A 14,670-nucleotide genomic window follows, 5' to 3' on the forward strand; every position below is an offset into this window, starting at 1 on the left:
TTAATGCCTCTCATGATCTGAGAAGGTTACACAACCTCGATAAAACAGAGGAGGTGAAACTTCCACTTGCCTGCTTAGTGATTCAATATGAGATGCACTTCCTGATCCACAAAGCATGGCAGGGGAGCGGGGGGAAAGGATCCCTGGCTGACACGGAGAAGACAATCTTGATACCAATAGATTATAGTGGAAGGGATAAAATAGAGAGGATGCTGTAGATGGACTGAAAAATGTAAACAAAGGAAAGAACATTCAATGGTGTTTGCCTCTCATCTCTGAAACTAGTTTATTACTGTATTTGGGACTCAGCAGGGAAATAATCTTGATGACAGACAGCGCAGCTTTTGATTGTGAACCTGAATAGAACATTCCACTGAGGCATCTGGGAAAGCTTGTAAAGCCTTTGACCACAAGGAGAAAACATACTCGGATGTGTGGGCGGTACAGTGGCTCAGTGGTTAGCACTGCTGCCTCAAAATGCCAGGCACTGGTTTCGATTCCACCCTCGGGCAACTGTCTGTGTGCAGTTTGCATGTTCTCCCCAGTTTCGTCCGGGTGCTCTGGTTTCCTCGCACAGTCCAAAGATGTGCAAGTTAGGTGGATTGGCCGTGCTAAATTGTCCATAATGTTCATGGATGTGCAGGTTAGATGAGTTAGCCATGGGAAATGCAGTGTTACATCAAACAGGAATACCTGGTCCTACTACATGAGCTTTTACCTCTGCTCACAGATGTGCGGTTGAAGGTTAACCCTAAGAAAGTGCAGATCTTGAAGCAGAAAGTCTCTTTTTTGGGTATGGTGATGGCACCTGATAAATTGGAAATAGATACGAAATGGATTGATGTGATCTGTAATCAGTCTTTACCTAAAAGTGTGGGTGTTTTGAGATCGTTCTTAGGGTGATTGGGGTGCCGTAGAAATCATATTGACGGCTTTGCTACTAAAGGAGCACCACTGGCAGATTTACTAAAGAAACACAGTCCTTAGCACTGCTGCCTCACAGCACAAGGGTCCCAGGTTCGATTCCAGCCTCGGGTGACTGTCTGTGTGGAGTTTGCACATTCTCCCCGTGTCTGTGTGGGTTTCCTCTGGGTGCTCCGGTTTCCTCCCACAGTCCAAGGATGTGCAGGTTAGGTGAATTGGCTATGCTAAATTGTCCATAGTGCTAGGTGCATTAGTCAGAGGGAAATGGGTCTGGGTGGGTCACTCTTCGGAGGGTCGATGTGGACTGGTTGGGCCGAAGGGACTGTTTCCATACTGTAGGGAATCTAATCTCTGTGGGAATGGACAGAATAACATACACAAACAATCAGTGAATTGAAACAAGTGTTTATTCAAGCCGCAGCACTCCGAGTTACCTTTTGGAGTTGAAGCAGCAGTCACCACACTAGTAGCTGTACTGTTAGAAAACAGACATTAGCATTTAGGTCCTGTCTCTGACACCTCCAGGCTATTACAATATGTAGAACCAGGTCTCATGTTCCATTAAAAAGCAATGGCTTGCTTTTAGGACAAATAGGACAGAGTGTATGGAAAGGGTTAGCCTCAAATTTCAAGTACACTGGACAAACAAATGACAATGAGAAGAGGGACAGTTAATACAGGACTGAATGCACACAGTATGGGAAATAAGGTAAATGAGCTTGTGGTACAGATCAAAATTGACAGGTACGATGTGGTGGGCATAACACAGACGTGGCTGCAAGGGGATCAGGACTGGGAGCTGAATATTCAAGAATATACATCCTATCAAAGTTAGGCAGATGGGCAGAGGGGGAGCAGTTGTCTTATTAGTAAGAAATGAAATTAAAATAATAGTAAGAAATTAAGTAGGGTCAGATGGTGTAGAATCTGTGTGGGTAGAATTGAGGAACCGCAATGTTAAAAAAAAACAAGTTGGAGTTCTGTACAGGCCTCCAAACAGTAGTCAGGATCTGGGGTGCAAGATACACCAGGAGGTAGAAAAGATGTGTAGGAAAGGCAAAGTTACAGTGATCATGGGGGCTTTCAATGTGCAGGTTTGTAGTGGATTGAAAGTAAAGGAATTTGTGGAATGTCTACAAGATGGCCTTTTGGAGCAGCTTGTAGTGATGTCTACTAGGGAACAGGCAATACTGGATTTAGTATTGTGCAATGAAGCAGACTTGATAATGGAGCTTAAGGTGAAGGAACCCTAAGGAGGCAGTGATCATAATATGATTGAATTTACTCTGCAATTTGAGAGGGAGAACATAGAATCAGAGGTAACAGTATTACCGCTAAATAAAGTCAACTACAGAGTCATGAGGGTGGAGCTGGTTAGAATTGACTGGGAGAGGAGCCTAGCCAGAAAGACAGTGGAACAGCAATGGCAGGAATTTCTGGACGTAATTCAGGAGACACAGCAGAGATTCATCCTGACGGAAAAGAAGCATGGTGAGAATGTGTATAAGGTATAAGCAGGTAGGGAAAGAGTTAAGTTCTGAGTTTTGTGAAACCAGAGGTTCAGCTGAGCATGAATCAGATCAGATAAGAACTTATAGTTAACAATGGGGTGCTGAAGGCAAGGGTAATGGGTTAACAAGGTGGAAAAGCACTCATTATGTAGAACCATTTAACAAGATGAGGTTGCATTCAGTATGTAACATCAGTTAACAAGGTGAAAACTATTCACAATGTGAAGCCAGTTAACAAGGTTAAGAACATTCATTGTTTAACAGCAGACGGCTTAATCTTTACTGTTGACACTCACTGATTGTAACGGTCACCCAATTAATTTGTCTCACCTAGGACATTGCTAGTGAGGGATTCAATAATGGCAACGCTATCAACTGTCATAGACAATAGACAATAGGTGCAGGAGTAGGCCATTCTGCCCTTCGAATGACGGCAAGTGATAGAGCTAAGCAATTCCACAATCAACGGATCAGATAAGCTATGCAGTCCTGTCATGGGGCGGTAGTTAAATTGTTTCTTATTAGTGAAGGTCATTGCCTGGCCTTTTTGTGGTGCAAATGCTACTGCCACTTTTCAGTCCAAGCCTGGATCTTGCTGCATTAGGACATGGACTGCTTCAGGTTCTGAAGAGTTATGAATGGTACTGAACATTGTGTAACTAGTGGCAAAGATCTCCACCTCTGACCTTGGGATGGAAGGAAGGTCATTGATGAAGCTGAGAATGGTTGAGTCTCAGACATTAACTTAAGGAACTCCTGCAGTCATGGACAAGTGGAGTGAAGGGTCTGTTTCTGTGCTGTACATCTCTATGACTCTAAGATAATTGATCTCCAACAACCACAACCATCTTCCTATGTGTCAAGTATGACTCTAACCAGTGGAGAGTTTGCCCCTGCTTTCCATTGACTCCAATTTTGCTGGGTGTCCTCAATGCCATAGTCAATAGAATATGGCCTTGATGTTAAGGGCTGTCACTCTCACCTCACCTCTTAAATTCAGCTTTTTTGTCAATGTTTAAAGCAAGGCTGTAATGAGGTCAGGAGCTGAGTGGCCCTGGCAGAACCCAAACTGGGCATCACTGAGCAGGTTATTGCTGAGTAGGTACTACTTGATAGCCCTTGAGGACGCCTTCCACCATTTTACTGATGATCAAGGGTAGACCAATGTAGCGGTAACCAGCCCAGTTGGATACATTCTGCTTTTTATGTATAGGACATAACTGGGCAAGTTTCCATGTTGCCAGGTAATACCAGTGTTATGAGCTGAAAATGTGTTGCTGGAAAAGCGCAGCAGGTCAGGCAGCATCCAGGGAATAGGAGAATCGACGTTTCGGGCATAAGCCCTTCTTCAGGAATGAGGCTTGCTGCATTAGGACATGGACTGCTTCAGGTTCTGAAGAGTTATAACTATACTGGAACAGCTTGGCTAGGTATGCAACTAGTTCTGCAGCACAAGTCTTTTGTACTATGGCTAGAATGTTATGTGGGCCCATAACCTTTGCTGTATCCAGTGCCTCTTACCACTTCTTGATATCACATAGAATGAATCAAACTAGCTGGAGGCTGGCATCTATGATGGTGGAGGCCACTGGAGGAGGCCGAGATGATTCATCGACTTGGCCTTTCTGCTGAAAATTGTTGTGAATGCTTGAGCTTTGTCTTTTGTACTGATGTTGAGCACTTCCATCAGTGTGGATGGGGATATTTGTGGAGATTTCTCCTCCAGTGAGTTATGTAATTCACTTTTGGACATGGCAGGACTACATAACTTATCTGATCTGTTGATTGTGGAATTGCTTAGCTCTATCACTTGCTGTTATGCAGTTTGCCACACATGTAGTCTGCCACAACACCTAATGGATGCCTGGTCTTGAATTGCTTGATCTCTTCAAAGTCTGTCATATTTAGCATCATGATAGTGCCACACAACATGACGGAGGATATTCTCAATGTGAAAATGGTATGCCTGTGAAGTACTTGTTGTCACCCTGAGTTTGTGGAAGTTTACAAGAGTCTTTATTTCTTTAGGAAACATACAGCTTCCTGTTGATGGAGAAATTGTCCCATTCCACAAAGACACTGACCAATATATTGTGTACAGGAGTCTTACTGTAGGATCCTAAGTATTTCAGTGAATAGAAACACTACACTGACAAATCAGGTTTTGCCAAAATATGATTTATTATGTGTTATAAATCTATGCAGAAGATTGAAAGGAGGAAAGGAAGGCAAAATTCAATTTACGCCAAAATAACAGTCTTTCAAAGTGACTTATGATCTATCCCAGAAAGTTGAAATGAATCTTGGAAGAGTGTAAGGTGAACATATCACACTTTTATTATACTATACTGAGGGAACTCACCCCACTCCCTCACTATACTCAGGATAGTAGTCCTCCCAGACAAAGATCAATCTGGAGAACTGTATTCAGTTCTGCGGGCCACTCCTCAGGAGAATATATTTTTCTTGGAGGGAGTCCAGCGTAGATTCACTGGAATGTTTCTGAGGTTAAATGATGAGAACAGGTTTCACAGACTGAGCTTGTATGTATTCTGTAGAGTACAGAAAAATTAAGGGATAATCCAATTGAGGTAACAGTGGCTGAAGGACCTGAACTTAAGGGAATTTATATTTGCCAGGATTTGGTGTTGGAGAGACTGTTAGGTCTGAAGGTTGATAAGTCTCCGGGGCCTGATGGTCTGCATCCCAGGGTACTGAAGGAGGTGGCTCGGGAAATCGTGGATGCATTGGTGATTATTTTCCAGAGTTCGATAGGTTCGGGGTCGGTTCCTGAGGATTGGAGGGCGGCTAATGTTATACCACTTTTTAAGAAAGGTGGGAGAGAGAAAGCAGGAAATTATAAACCAGTTAATCTGACCTCAGTGGTGGGAAAGATGCTGGAGTCTATTATAAAGGATGAAATTACGGCACATCTGGATAGTAGTAACAGGATAGGACAGAGTCAGCATGGATTTATGAAGGGAAATCATGCTTGACAAATCTCCTTGAATTTTTCGAGGATGTAACTCTGAAGATGGACAAGGGAGATCCAGTAGATGTAGTGTACCTGGACTTTCAGAAAGCTTTTGATAAAGTCCCACACAGGAGGTTAGTGAGTAAAATTAGGGCGCATTGGTATGGGGGGCAAAGTACTAGATTGGATTGAAAATTGGTTGGCTGATAGGAAACAAAGGGTAGTGATAAACGGCTCCATTTCAGAATGGCAGGCAGTGACCAGTAGGGTACCGCAGGGATCCTTGCTGGGACCGCAGCTTTTTACAATATATAATGATATAGAAGATGGTATCAGCAATAACATTAGCAAATTTGCTGATAATGCAAAGCTGGGTGGCAGGGTGAAATGTGATGAGGATGTTAGGAGATTACAGGGTGACCTGGACAAGTTAGGTGAGTGGGCAGATGCAGTTTAATGTGGATAAATGTATGGTTATCCACTTTGGTGGCAAGAACAGGAAGGCAGATTACTACCTCAATGGAATCAATTTAGGTAAAGGGGCAGTACAGAGAGATCTGGGTGTTCTTGTACACCAGTCAATGAAGGTAAGCATGCAGGTACAGCAGGTAGTGAAGAAGGCTAATAGCATGCTGGCCTTCATAACAAGAGGAATTGAGTATAGAAGCAAAGAGGTGCTTCTGCAGCTGTACAGGGCCCTGGTGAGACCACACCTGGAGTACTGTGTGCAGTTCTGGTCTCCAAATTTGAGGAAAGACATTCTGGCTATTGAGGGAGTGCAGCGTAGGTTCATGAGGTCAATTCCTGGAATGGCGGGATTACCTTACACTGAAAGACTGAAGCGACTGGGCTTGTATACCCTTGAGTTTAGAAGACTGAGAGGGGATCTGATTGAGACGTATAGGATTATGAAAGGATTGGACACTCTGGCAGCAGGAAACATGTTTCCGCTGATGGGTGAGTGCCGAACCAGAGGACACAGTTTAAAAATACAGGGTAGACCATTTAGGACAGAGATGAGGAGAAACTCCTTCACCCAGAGAGTGGTGGCTGTGTGGAATGCTCTGCCCCAGAGGGCAGTGGAGGCCCAGTCTCTGGATTCATTTAAGAAAGAGTTGGATAGAGCTCTCAAGGATAGTGGAATCACGGGTTATGGAGATAAGGCAGGAACAGGATACTGATTAAGGATGATCAGCCATGATTATATTGAATGGCGGTGCAGGCTCGAAGGGCAGAATGGCCTATTCCTGCACCTCTTGTCTATTGTTTTGAAGATGAGTAGACAAGCTGATCGAATAGTTTGAGAGAATAGTTCCTCGGAGAGTCTAGAACAAGGGACTGAGCATTAAAATTAAAGTGAGGCTGTTCAGGGTGATGTCAACAAACATTTCTTCACAAAAATGGGACTGGAAATCTCAAACTCTGTACCCACAAAAATCTGTTGAAGCTGGGGGTCAATTGAAAAATTCAAAACTGTGATTGATAGATTTTCTGTTAGGCAACAGGATTAAAGGTTAGAGAATCGAGACAGGTAAGAGCTAAGATACAGATCAGCCATGATGTACCAGGCTCAATGAATCAATGCATGCTAGAGGATCCAATTTAACTCTTGAGGTGTGACAACTGTGTCAGGGATTTCGAACAGATTCAAACCCATTCTGTTGGGGTTTCTCCCAGGGGTCTGTGTACCTGTGTTGATGGATCAAGAGCTACACTGGCCGTGTGAAAGACTTGTCACACATCTCATATCTGAAAGGTTTCTCACAATGTGGATTCGCTGGTGCTTCAGAAGTTTGGAGGAGTGGGTAAAAGCCTCGTCACAAACATTTCACCTGAAGGGTTCTCCCCAAGTGAGTCCTCAGATATTCGAGGAGGGTGAAGTTGTTATGAATGCTTTACCACCTATAAGACCATAAGGCACAGGAACAGAAGTTAGGCCATTCGGCCCTTCGAGTCCACTCTGCCATTCACTCATAGCTGATAGGTTTCTCAACCCCATTCTCCCGCTTTCTCCCTGTCACCCTCAATCCCCTTCACAATCAGAACTTTTCCACCTCTGTTTTAAATATACTCAATGACCTGGCCTCCACAGCCTTCTGTGGCAATGAATTCCATAGATTCACCATTCCCTGGCTGGAGAACTTTCTCCTTATCTCCGTTCTAAAAAGTCTTCCCTTTACTCTAAGGCTGTGCCCTCAGGTCCTAGTCTCTCCTACCAATGGAAACATCTTCCCAACATCCACTCTGTCCAGGCCATTCAGCATCCTGTAAGTTTCAATCAGATATCCCCTCATCCTTCTAAATTCCATCAACTTCTAAATTCCCAGAGTCCTCAAACGTTCCTTTCATTCCTGGGATCATTCTCGTGAACCTCCTTTGGACCTGCTCCAGGGCCAACACATCCTTCCTGAGGTATGGGGCCCAAAATCACTCCAAATGGGATCTCTACAGAGTCTACTACTGACTCAACTTGCAAGTTTATCTTAAGAGAAACCTGGACTAGGACTCCCAAGTCATTTTGCACGTTAGATTTCTGAATTTTCTCCCCATTCAGAAAAATATTGTATTTTATCTGCCACTCTTTTTACCTGTCCAAATCCTTCTGCAGCCTCCCTGCCTCCTCAGTACTATCTGCCCTTGAACTATATTTGTATCATCTGCAAACAAAGTTGTGGTCCCAACACCAACCCTTCTGGAACACCACTTGTCACTAGTTTCCATCCTGAGAAAGACCTTGTTATCCCCACACTCTGCTTTCTGCCAGACAGCCAAGCTTCTATCCATGTTGCCTCTAACACCATGGACCCTTATCTTACTCAGCAGCCTCCTGTGCAGCACCTTATCTAAGGCCTTCTGGAAGTCTAGATAGATAATATCCATTAGCTCTCCTTGGTCCAACCTGCTCATTACCTCCTCAAAAGAATTCCAACAGATCTGTCAGGCATGACCTCCCCTTGATGAAACCATGTTGACTTTGCCCTATTTTACTATGCACTTCCAAGTATTTACCCACCTAGCATGTTAATGATCACTGCCTTGTGTGAATGATCTGGTGTCATACCAGGCTCTATGATTGTTCAAAGTCCTTGTTACACACCTCACACTTGAATAAACTGTGCTCTTTGTGAAACCTTTGGTGCCTCAGGAGAGGACTGGTTGGAAGCCTCTTCAGTAAATTCATACCTGTAGGGTTTGTCCTGTGTGGACTCTCTGATGTCTCAGGAGGCTCGTAGACTGTGTGAAACGTTTATCACAAACCTCACATTTGAAGGGTTTCTCCCCTGTATGGACTGTTTGATGAACTAGGAGGCTTGATGAACACGCAAAGGCTTTGTTACACACTCCACACACGAATGGCTTCTCCCCTGTGTGAATGCGGTAATGTACACGGAGACTCACTGAATGCGAGAATGATTTGTCACACACCTCGCATGTAAACGGCTTCTCCCCTGTGTGAACAAGTTGGTGGGAACGAAGTTTTGAGGAGCGGGAGAATGATTTGTTACATACGTCACACGTGAAAGGTTTCTCTCCTGTGTGAATACGTTGATGTATGCGGAGTGTTGATGACTCTGAGAATGATTTGTCACACACATCACACATGAATGGTTTCTCTCCTGTGTGAATACGTTGATGTGCATGGAGATTGGATGACTTTGAGAAGGATTTATTGCACACCTCACATTGGAAGGGTTTCTCTCCTGTGTGAACACTCTGGTGCATCAGAAGCCTGGTAGATGTTGTGAAAGCTTTATCGCAAACCTCACATTTGAAGGGTTTTTCTCCTGTGTGGATTGACTGATGGACCAGGAGGTGTGATAACTGTGTGAAAGCTTTGTCACACACCTCACAGGTGAACGGTTTCTCTCCTGTGTGAATGCGATGGTGCACATGGAGGGTCACTAAAGATGAGAATGACTTGTTACATACCTCACATGTGAATGGTTTGTCCCCTGTGTGACTATGTTGGTGTATGTGAAGATTCGATAACTGTGAAAAGGATTTGTCACACACCTTGCACTTGAATGGTTTTTCCCCAGTGTGAATACGTTGATGTCTGCGGAGATTTGATAACTGTGAGAAGGATTTCTCACACACCTCACACTTGAAGGGTTTTTCCCCTGTATGAATGCGTTGATGTACGCGGAAATTCATTGAGTGTGAGAATGATTTGTTGCACACCTCGCATGTGAAGAGTTTCCCCCGTGTGTGAATAAATTGGTGTTTGTGAAGACTTGATGAGAATACAAATGATTGATTGCATTCCTTACGTGTGAATGGCTTCTCCACAGTGTGATTGCTCTGGTGCATGTGAAAATTTGAGGAATCTGGGAAATCCTGATCATACAGCCCAGACTTGACTGGATTCTCCTCCATGGGGAAGATCAATAGATGCACTTTACACGTCTTATGACATGATGGGCCCAACTCAAACTTGAACAGTCTCTCTTATGTAAGAATCAGTCAGTAGTTCATGAGGCTTGATGAATGATTGAAGCTCTCACCACACTTGGAGCCAATCATACTTCTTCCCAGCCGCACCTTGACCGATCACCCACAGCCGAACCTTCAGAAAGGTTGGTTCTGATGGAAGGCTCCACACCACTGACCAGTTTCAGATCTGATGACGAGTCGAAGCGCCCCCCGACCTGACCGATTTCCAGATGATGGTTTCACTGCCAAACCTTCTCTGTGTTGGGACTGGATGTCTTCGCACAGTTGTGCAGCTGGTCCTTGGGTGATGATCAGGATCTGTCTGCAGTGTCTATCCTCGCTGTATTCTCTGGTGTAGTTCATTGCAATCTTTCTGTAAAACACAAAAAGGAAAAATTATTTCCTTCAACGCCCTCTCTTCCTTTGCTGAAGAGGCTGAATGCTCAGTTTACAGACTGTTCCACAGTGAGTGCCAGTCTGCTATTCTCCTGTGTGGTGGAATTAGATACAAATTATTTATATTTCCTCACTTGACTGTCACATATCCTCTGTTTCTAGCAGGGACACTGGATAGTGACGAAGAGCAGACAATGTGGCTCCTTTCTTTCTTCCACCCAGATCTCCATCTTCCCAGATACCATTAAAGTAATGGAAAAGACAGTTGGGCTGAGTGTAAAATGGGTTATCGATTGACCTTGAATTTGTGTTGTGCTAGCGTGAACCAGTTTTACCCTTCAGGATTGTGTGTCATACAAAAACACTCAAGAAAAATATGTTAATTCAGTGGAGGTCTAAAAGGCTAGTTTTTGAAGAAAATTATTTGAAGAAAGCACACTGAGCAGGAAGTGCAAGAAGCTGAGGAAAACATTGTTTCAGTTAGCTGATGGAAGGGTTCTGGTTTATAGTGGGAAATTAGATATAAATGCATTGCATTCACTCAGACGGCACGTCCCAAGTTCAGTCATCAGCCACAGCACTGGGCCAAACGATCAAATCCAAACCCAGGCTTTTGGGAAAGATTTTCAGGAAAACTCTTTAAGGAAGATATTAGAAGATGTTGCAATCAGTGTGTCTCCAGGTATGGCAGTTGAAATGCTATGGTGCTGGATTAACAATCACAGAAAGTTACACACATATAATTATGGTGAGAAACAGGCCATTTGGCCCAATTCGATATGCTTCACATGAGCCTCCTCTCAATCTCTTCATCACACCCCATCAGCAGATCCTTCTGATCCTTTCTCTCTCATGTGCACCGGGGGTTCAATTCCCATCATCGGTATGAGGTTATCATGAAGGACTCTCCTTCTCAACCTCTTCCCTCACCCAAGTTCTGGTAGCCCTCAGGTTAAATCACCACCAATTGCTCCTCTCTAATAAGAGAGTAGCCCCTATGGTCTGGTAAGACTATGGTGACACAACAGCTTATCTAGTTTTTTTTTAGATTACCTACAGTGTGGAAACAGGCCCTTCAGCCCAACAAGTCCACATCAACCCTCCGAAGAGAAACCCACTCCCCTATATTTACCCTTGACTAATCCACCTAACATTACGGGCAATTTAGCACGGCCAATTCACCTGACCTGCACAGCTTTGGACTGTGGGAGGAAACCGGAGCACCCGGAGGAAACCCACGCAGACACAGGGAGAATATGCAATGTCCACACACAGATGCCTGAGGCGGGAATTGAACCCAGGTCCCTGGTGCTGTGAGGCAGCTGTGCTAACCACTGAGCCACCGTGCCTTAAAGGTATCTCTGCTCTTCAGATTGTGAAAGTGAACTTAATCAATATTAGAATTTGTGGAATAGAATCAAAACAAAAACACAAACACTTTCAGCTTATCCTAAATATCCAAATACTGATCTTCACAAAAGTGAACCTTCTACAACTGCATGGTCTGGTTTCATGTGACTCTAGTCCTGTGCAACGTAGTTACGTTTGAACTGACCTCTGAAGAGGTTAACCAAACACTGTAAATAATCACTACAAAGTCCAATAACAAGAGGAAAATCACTGAAGCTTGGACATTCCTGACATGTTGTAAGAATAAGATGAAGGTGATGTTTGCACAGTGAAATCACTTACCAAGAGCTGAGGACACGTGCCTAAGTGAGGAGGCCCCCAGACTGGTCAATGAGCAGTGACACTCGCTGAATCGTATCGATGTGGAAAAGTCCCAGACTCGTCCATCACCCTCAATGAGCAGAACACTGCAGATGCGGGTAATATGAAATAAAGATAGAAAATACTTTTAAATGTCAGCAGGTCAGGCTGGATCAATGGAGAAACGGACAAATGGATGTTACATTTCATGTCTATAACCTTTCATCAGTATTGTGAGAAGTTGGAAATGGAATAGGTTTTGAATGAGCTGTGGATGGGACAAGGAGAAAGACAGAAATCTGTTGCGAGAAAAGGCAGAGATATAGAATTACAAAAATGGAATGCTCCAAGGTCAAAGGCAATGGAGATTGGGCAAGAGATAAATAAATACACACTATTACAAACTACTTAAATACACACTATGAAGTGACCACTCACAGTGCACAGGATAACAAACAGCTTCCAATACACACACAGAACACAGGAAATTAGTAAGAATCTTCAGACACTCTGCACCTCCCACATATTGACACCTCACCTCCTCATATTCAGGAATAATCCATCAACAAATCTCAGCCTGGAAATCAGAGGGAAATGCTTCCAATAAACACACTCAATATCCAACACACAGCTCCAGTCACACAGTTCAGCACAAAGCACCGAGTAAACAGCTCTCTCAGCTGGATCTTCTCACACAGCATAAGGGACATTTCCACCCCTGACTGCCCACAGGATAGTCAGACTGCCTGAAGATTGGTGTGGATATTATGGGATACAATTTGTATAAAAGCTGCTCCTTCACTCACCATCTCCTCACTTGGTTTTCAGTCCCTATAGGAAGTGAACCAGCTCTGGAAGAGGAAGAGGAGACAATGGGCAGAGTGGGTGGGCTCTCTGATTGACGTCTCTCACAGTCAATCCAAATATTTCTGATTTATCATGGTATTCAATTAGATGAAAGACTTAACAGACAATCAATTCTTTAATGTATAATTTCAGTTACATCACATTAATTTTTGCTGTAAATTCTGTTAGGATCGAGCCCTCCACTATCACCTGATGAAGGAGCGACGCTCCGAAAGCTAGTGCTTCCAATTAAACCTGTTGGACTATAACCTGGTGTTGTGTGATTTTTAACCAAATATTTCTGGAGTAACATGAGTTTCCAGAAACTTGGGAAACTGACTGGGGAAATGGAGGTGACTTTGAGCAACAGATCAGGTGGGGATTTAAACTTGTCATTGTCCCATCTGAATAAAACCTCACTTATTGCAGCTGCTGTCTCAGTTCCTCTGGTAAATGTTTGACAGAGATTTCTAGTGTGAGAAGAGCATTCTTCACACTAAGAGGCTTTCAAACTGACAACATCAGTGTGGGATCAGTATCCTCAGTTGTGTTTGATAGAAAATCAACACAGGAAGACCCACAACCATTACAGCTGGTTTCACACAAAATAATCCAACATTTCAACACTTCCTCACAAAATGTTCCTGTAATTTGTGATAAAAATGTTTTATATTGAGACTGTAATATCTCTAATAGAAGAATAGATGTGAACATTTATCAGTTTTGTCCCAAAATCTTGTGAAACTCAACTTCTCCAGAAATACCTCGGTCATTGCAACAATAGCTCACATTTGGTGAGAAAATGTTGAAGAGATTTTCTCTGGAAGTGTCTACCTGTATTTGTTGGAGAGAGGGACAGGCCATCTCCTCAAACATGACTGAATTGCAGTCCCAAGCCCAGAAAGCTTCCCCTTCACTGAGATTCTTCCACAGGAACTCAGCTCAATTCGAACCGCTCACAATCCCGCTTCGAACTACATTACCCATGCTGCATGTGGGACCCCACGCCTGAGCAGTGAGAGGCGGCCGCATGAAATCTGGGGAGAGCCAGTCCGCGGTGCCTGACGGGGGTTGTAGTTCTGATCCACGCAACGGCGATGGGCGCCCAGCGATCGGGAATTTGAGGTCAACCCCTGTACATGGCTAAAAGTCACACAACACCAGGTTATACCAGGTGCCCACAACCACCTGATGAAGGAGCAGCGCTCCGAAAACTAGTGCTTCCAATTAAACCTGTTGGACTGTAACCTGGTGTTGTGTGATTTTTAACTTTGTACACCCCAGTCCAACACCGGCATCTCCAAATCCTGTAAATGGCGGCCTCTGGTGGTTGGAGTCGCGATCGCACCCTGTTCCCCTCCTCGGGAGTTCCCCATGTCCGTTCAGGCCCTCGTCCCTCCTTCAATGTAACCCCAATGCCTCCTCTTTCTCTTTCTTAAGCTAATTTCTAACGCTCTGAAGACCTGTGCAGTGGAACTATCTGTGCTCTTAGCCAAGCAGTTCTAGTTCAGCTGCAATATCTATGTGACAATGTGAAAAATTGCCAAGGTGTGTCTTCAAATTTGCATGACGTTGACTGTCCTCCACTCCTCCAGGTGGGAAATAGACTGATTAGTAAAGTTAGATCACATGGGAAAAATGGACAGCTTATCAATTGGATACAAAATTGGCTTGACTGGAGGAGACAGACTGTGGTCATGAAGGGTTGTTGTTCAGACTAGAGGCCTGTGACTGGTGGTGTTCCACAGGGATCAATGCTGGGTCCACTGTTTTTTTGTTATTTACATGAACAATTTAGATGAAAATATAGAAGGCATGATTATTAAATTTGTGGATGATATGAAAATTGGTGGCATCGTGGACAGTGAAGAAGGT

General features: G+C 43.9%; 1 protein-coding gene across 1 annotated transcript; it reads right to left on the reverse strand.

Annotated features, from left to right (window-relative positions):
- Positions 1 to 6,206: 6,206 nt before the first annotated feature.
- LOC122541646 (uncharacterized) lies at positions 6,207 to 12,791 on the reverse strand. The gene is made up of 3 exons (XM_087978740.1): positions 12,756 to 12,791; positions 11,932 to 12,056; positions 6,207 to 10,216 (listed from the first exon to the last, which is right to left on the reverse strand). Exon 3 carries the CDS (start codon positions 9,784 to 9,786, stop codon positions 8,587 to 8,589), a length of 1,200 nt encoding a protein of 399 aa, XP_087834866.1. The 5' UTR covers positions 9,787 to 10,216; positions 11,932 to 12,056; positions 12,756 to 12,791; the 3' UTR covers positions 6,207 to 8,586.
- Between the last annotated feature and the right edge of the window lie 1,879 nt (positions 12,792 to 14,670).

This window comes from Chiloscyllium plagiosum, unplaced genomic scaffold, assembly GCF_037043375.1.
Source record: "Chiloscyllium plagiosum isolate Xiang-an unplaced genomic scaffold, Cpla_swu_hap1 HiC_scaffold_35, whole genome shotgun sequence".
NCBI classification, from domain to species: Eukaryota; Metazoa; Chordata; class Chondrichthyes; order Orectolobiformes; family Hemiscylliidae; genus Chiloscyllium; species Chiloscyllium plagiosum.

Bases quoted from the DNA above. Each gene is read 5' to 3' on its own strand.
- LOC122541646 (XM_087978740.1), bottom strand. From the start codon at position 9,786: ATGGAGGAGAATCCAGTCAAGTCTGGGCTGTATGATCAGGATTTCCCA.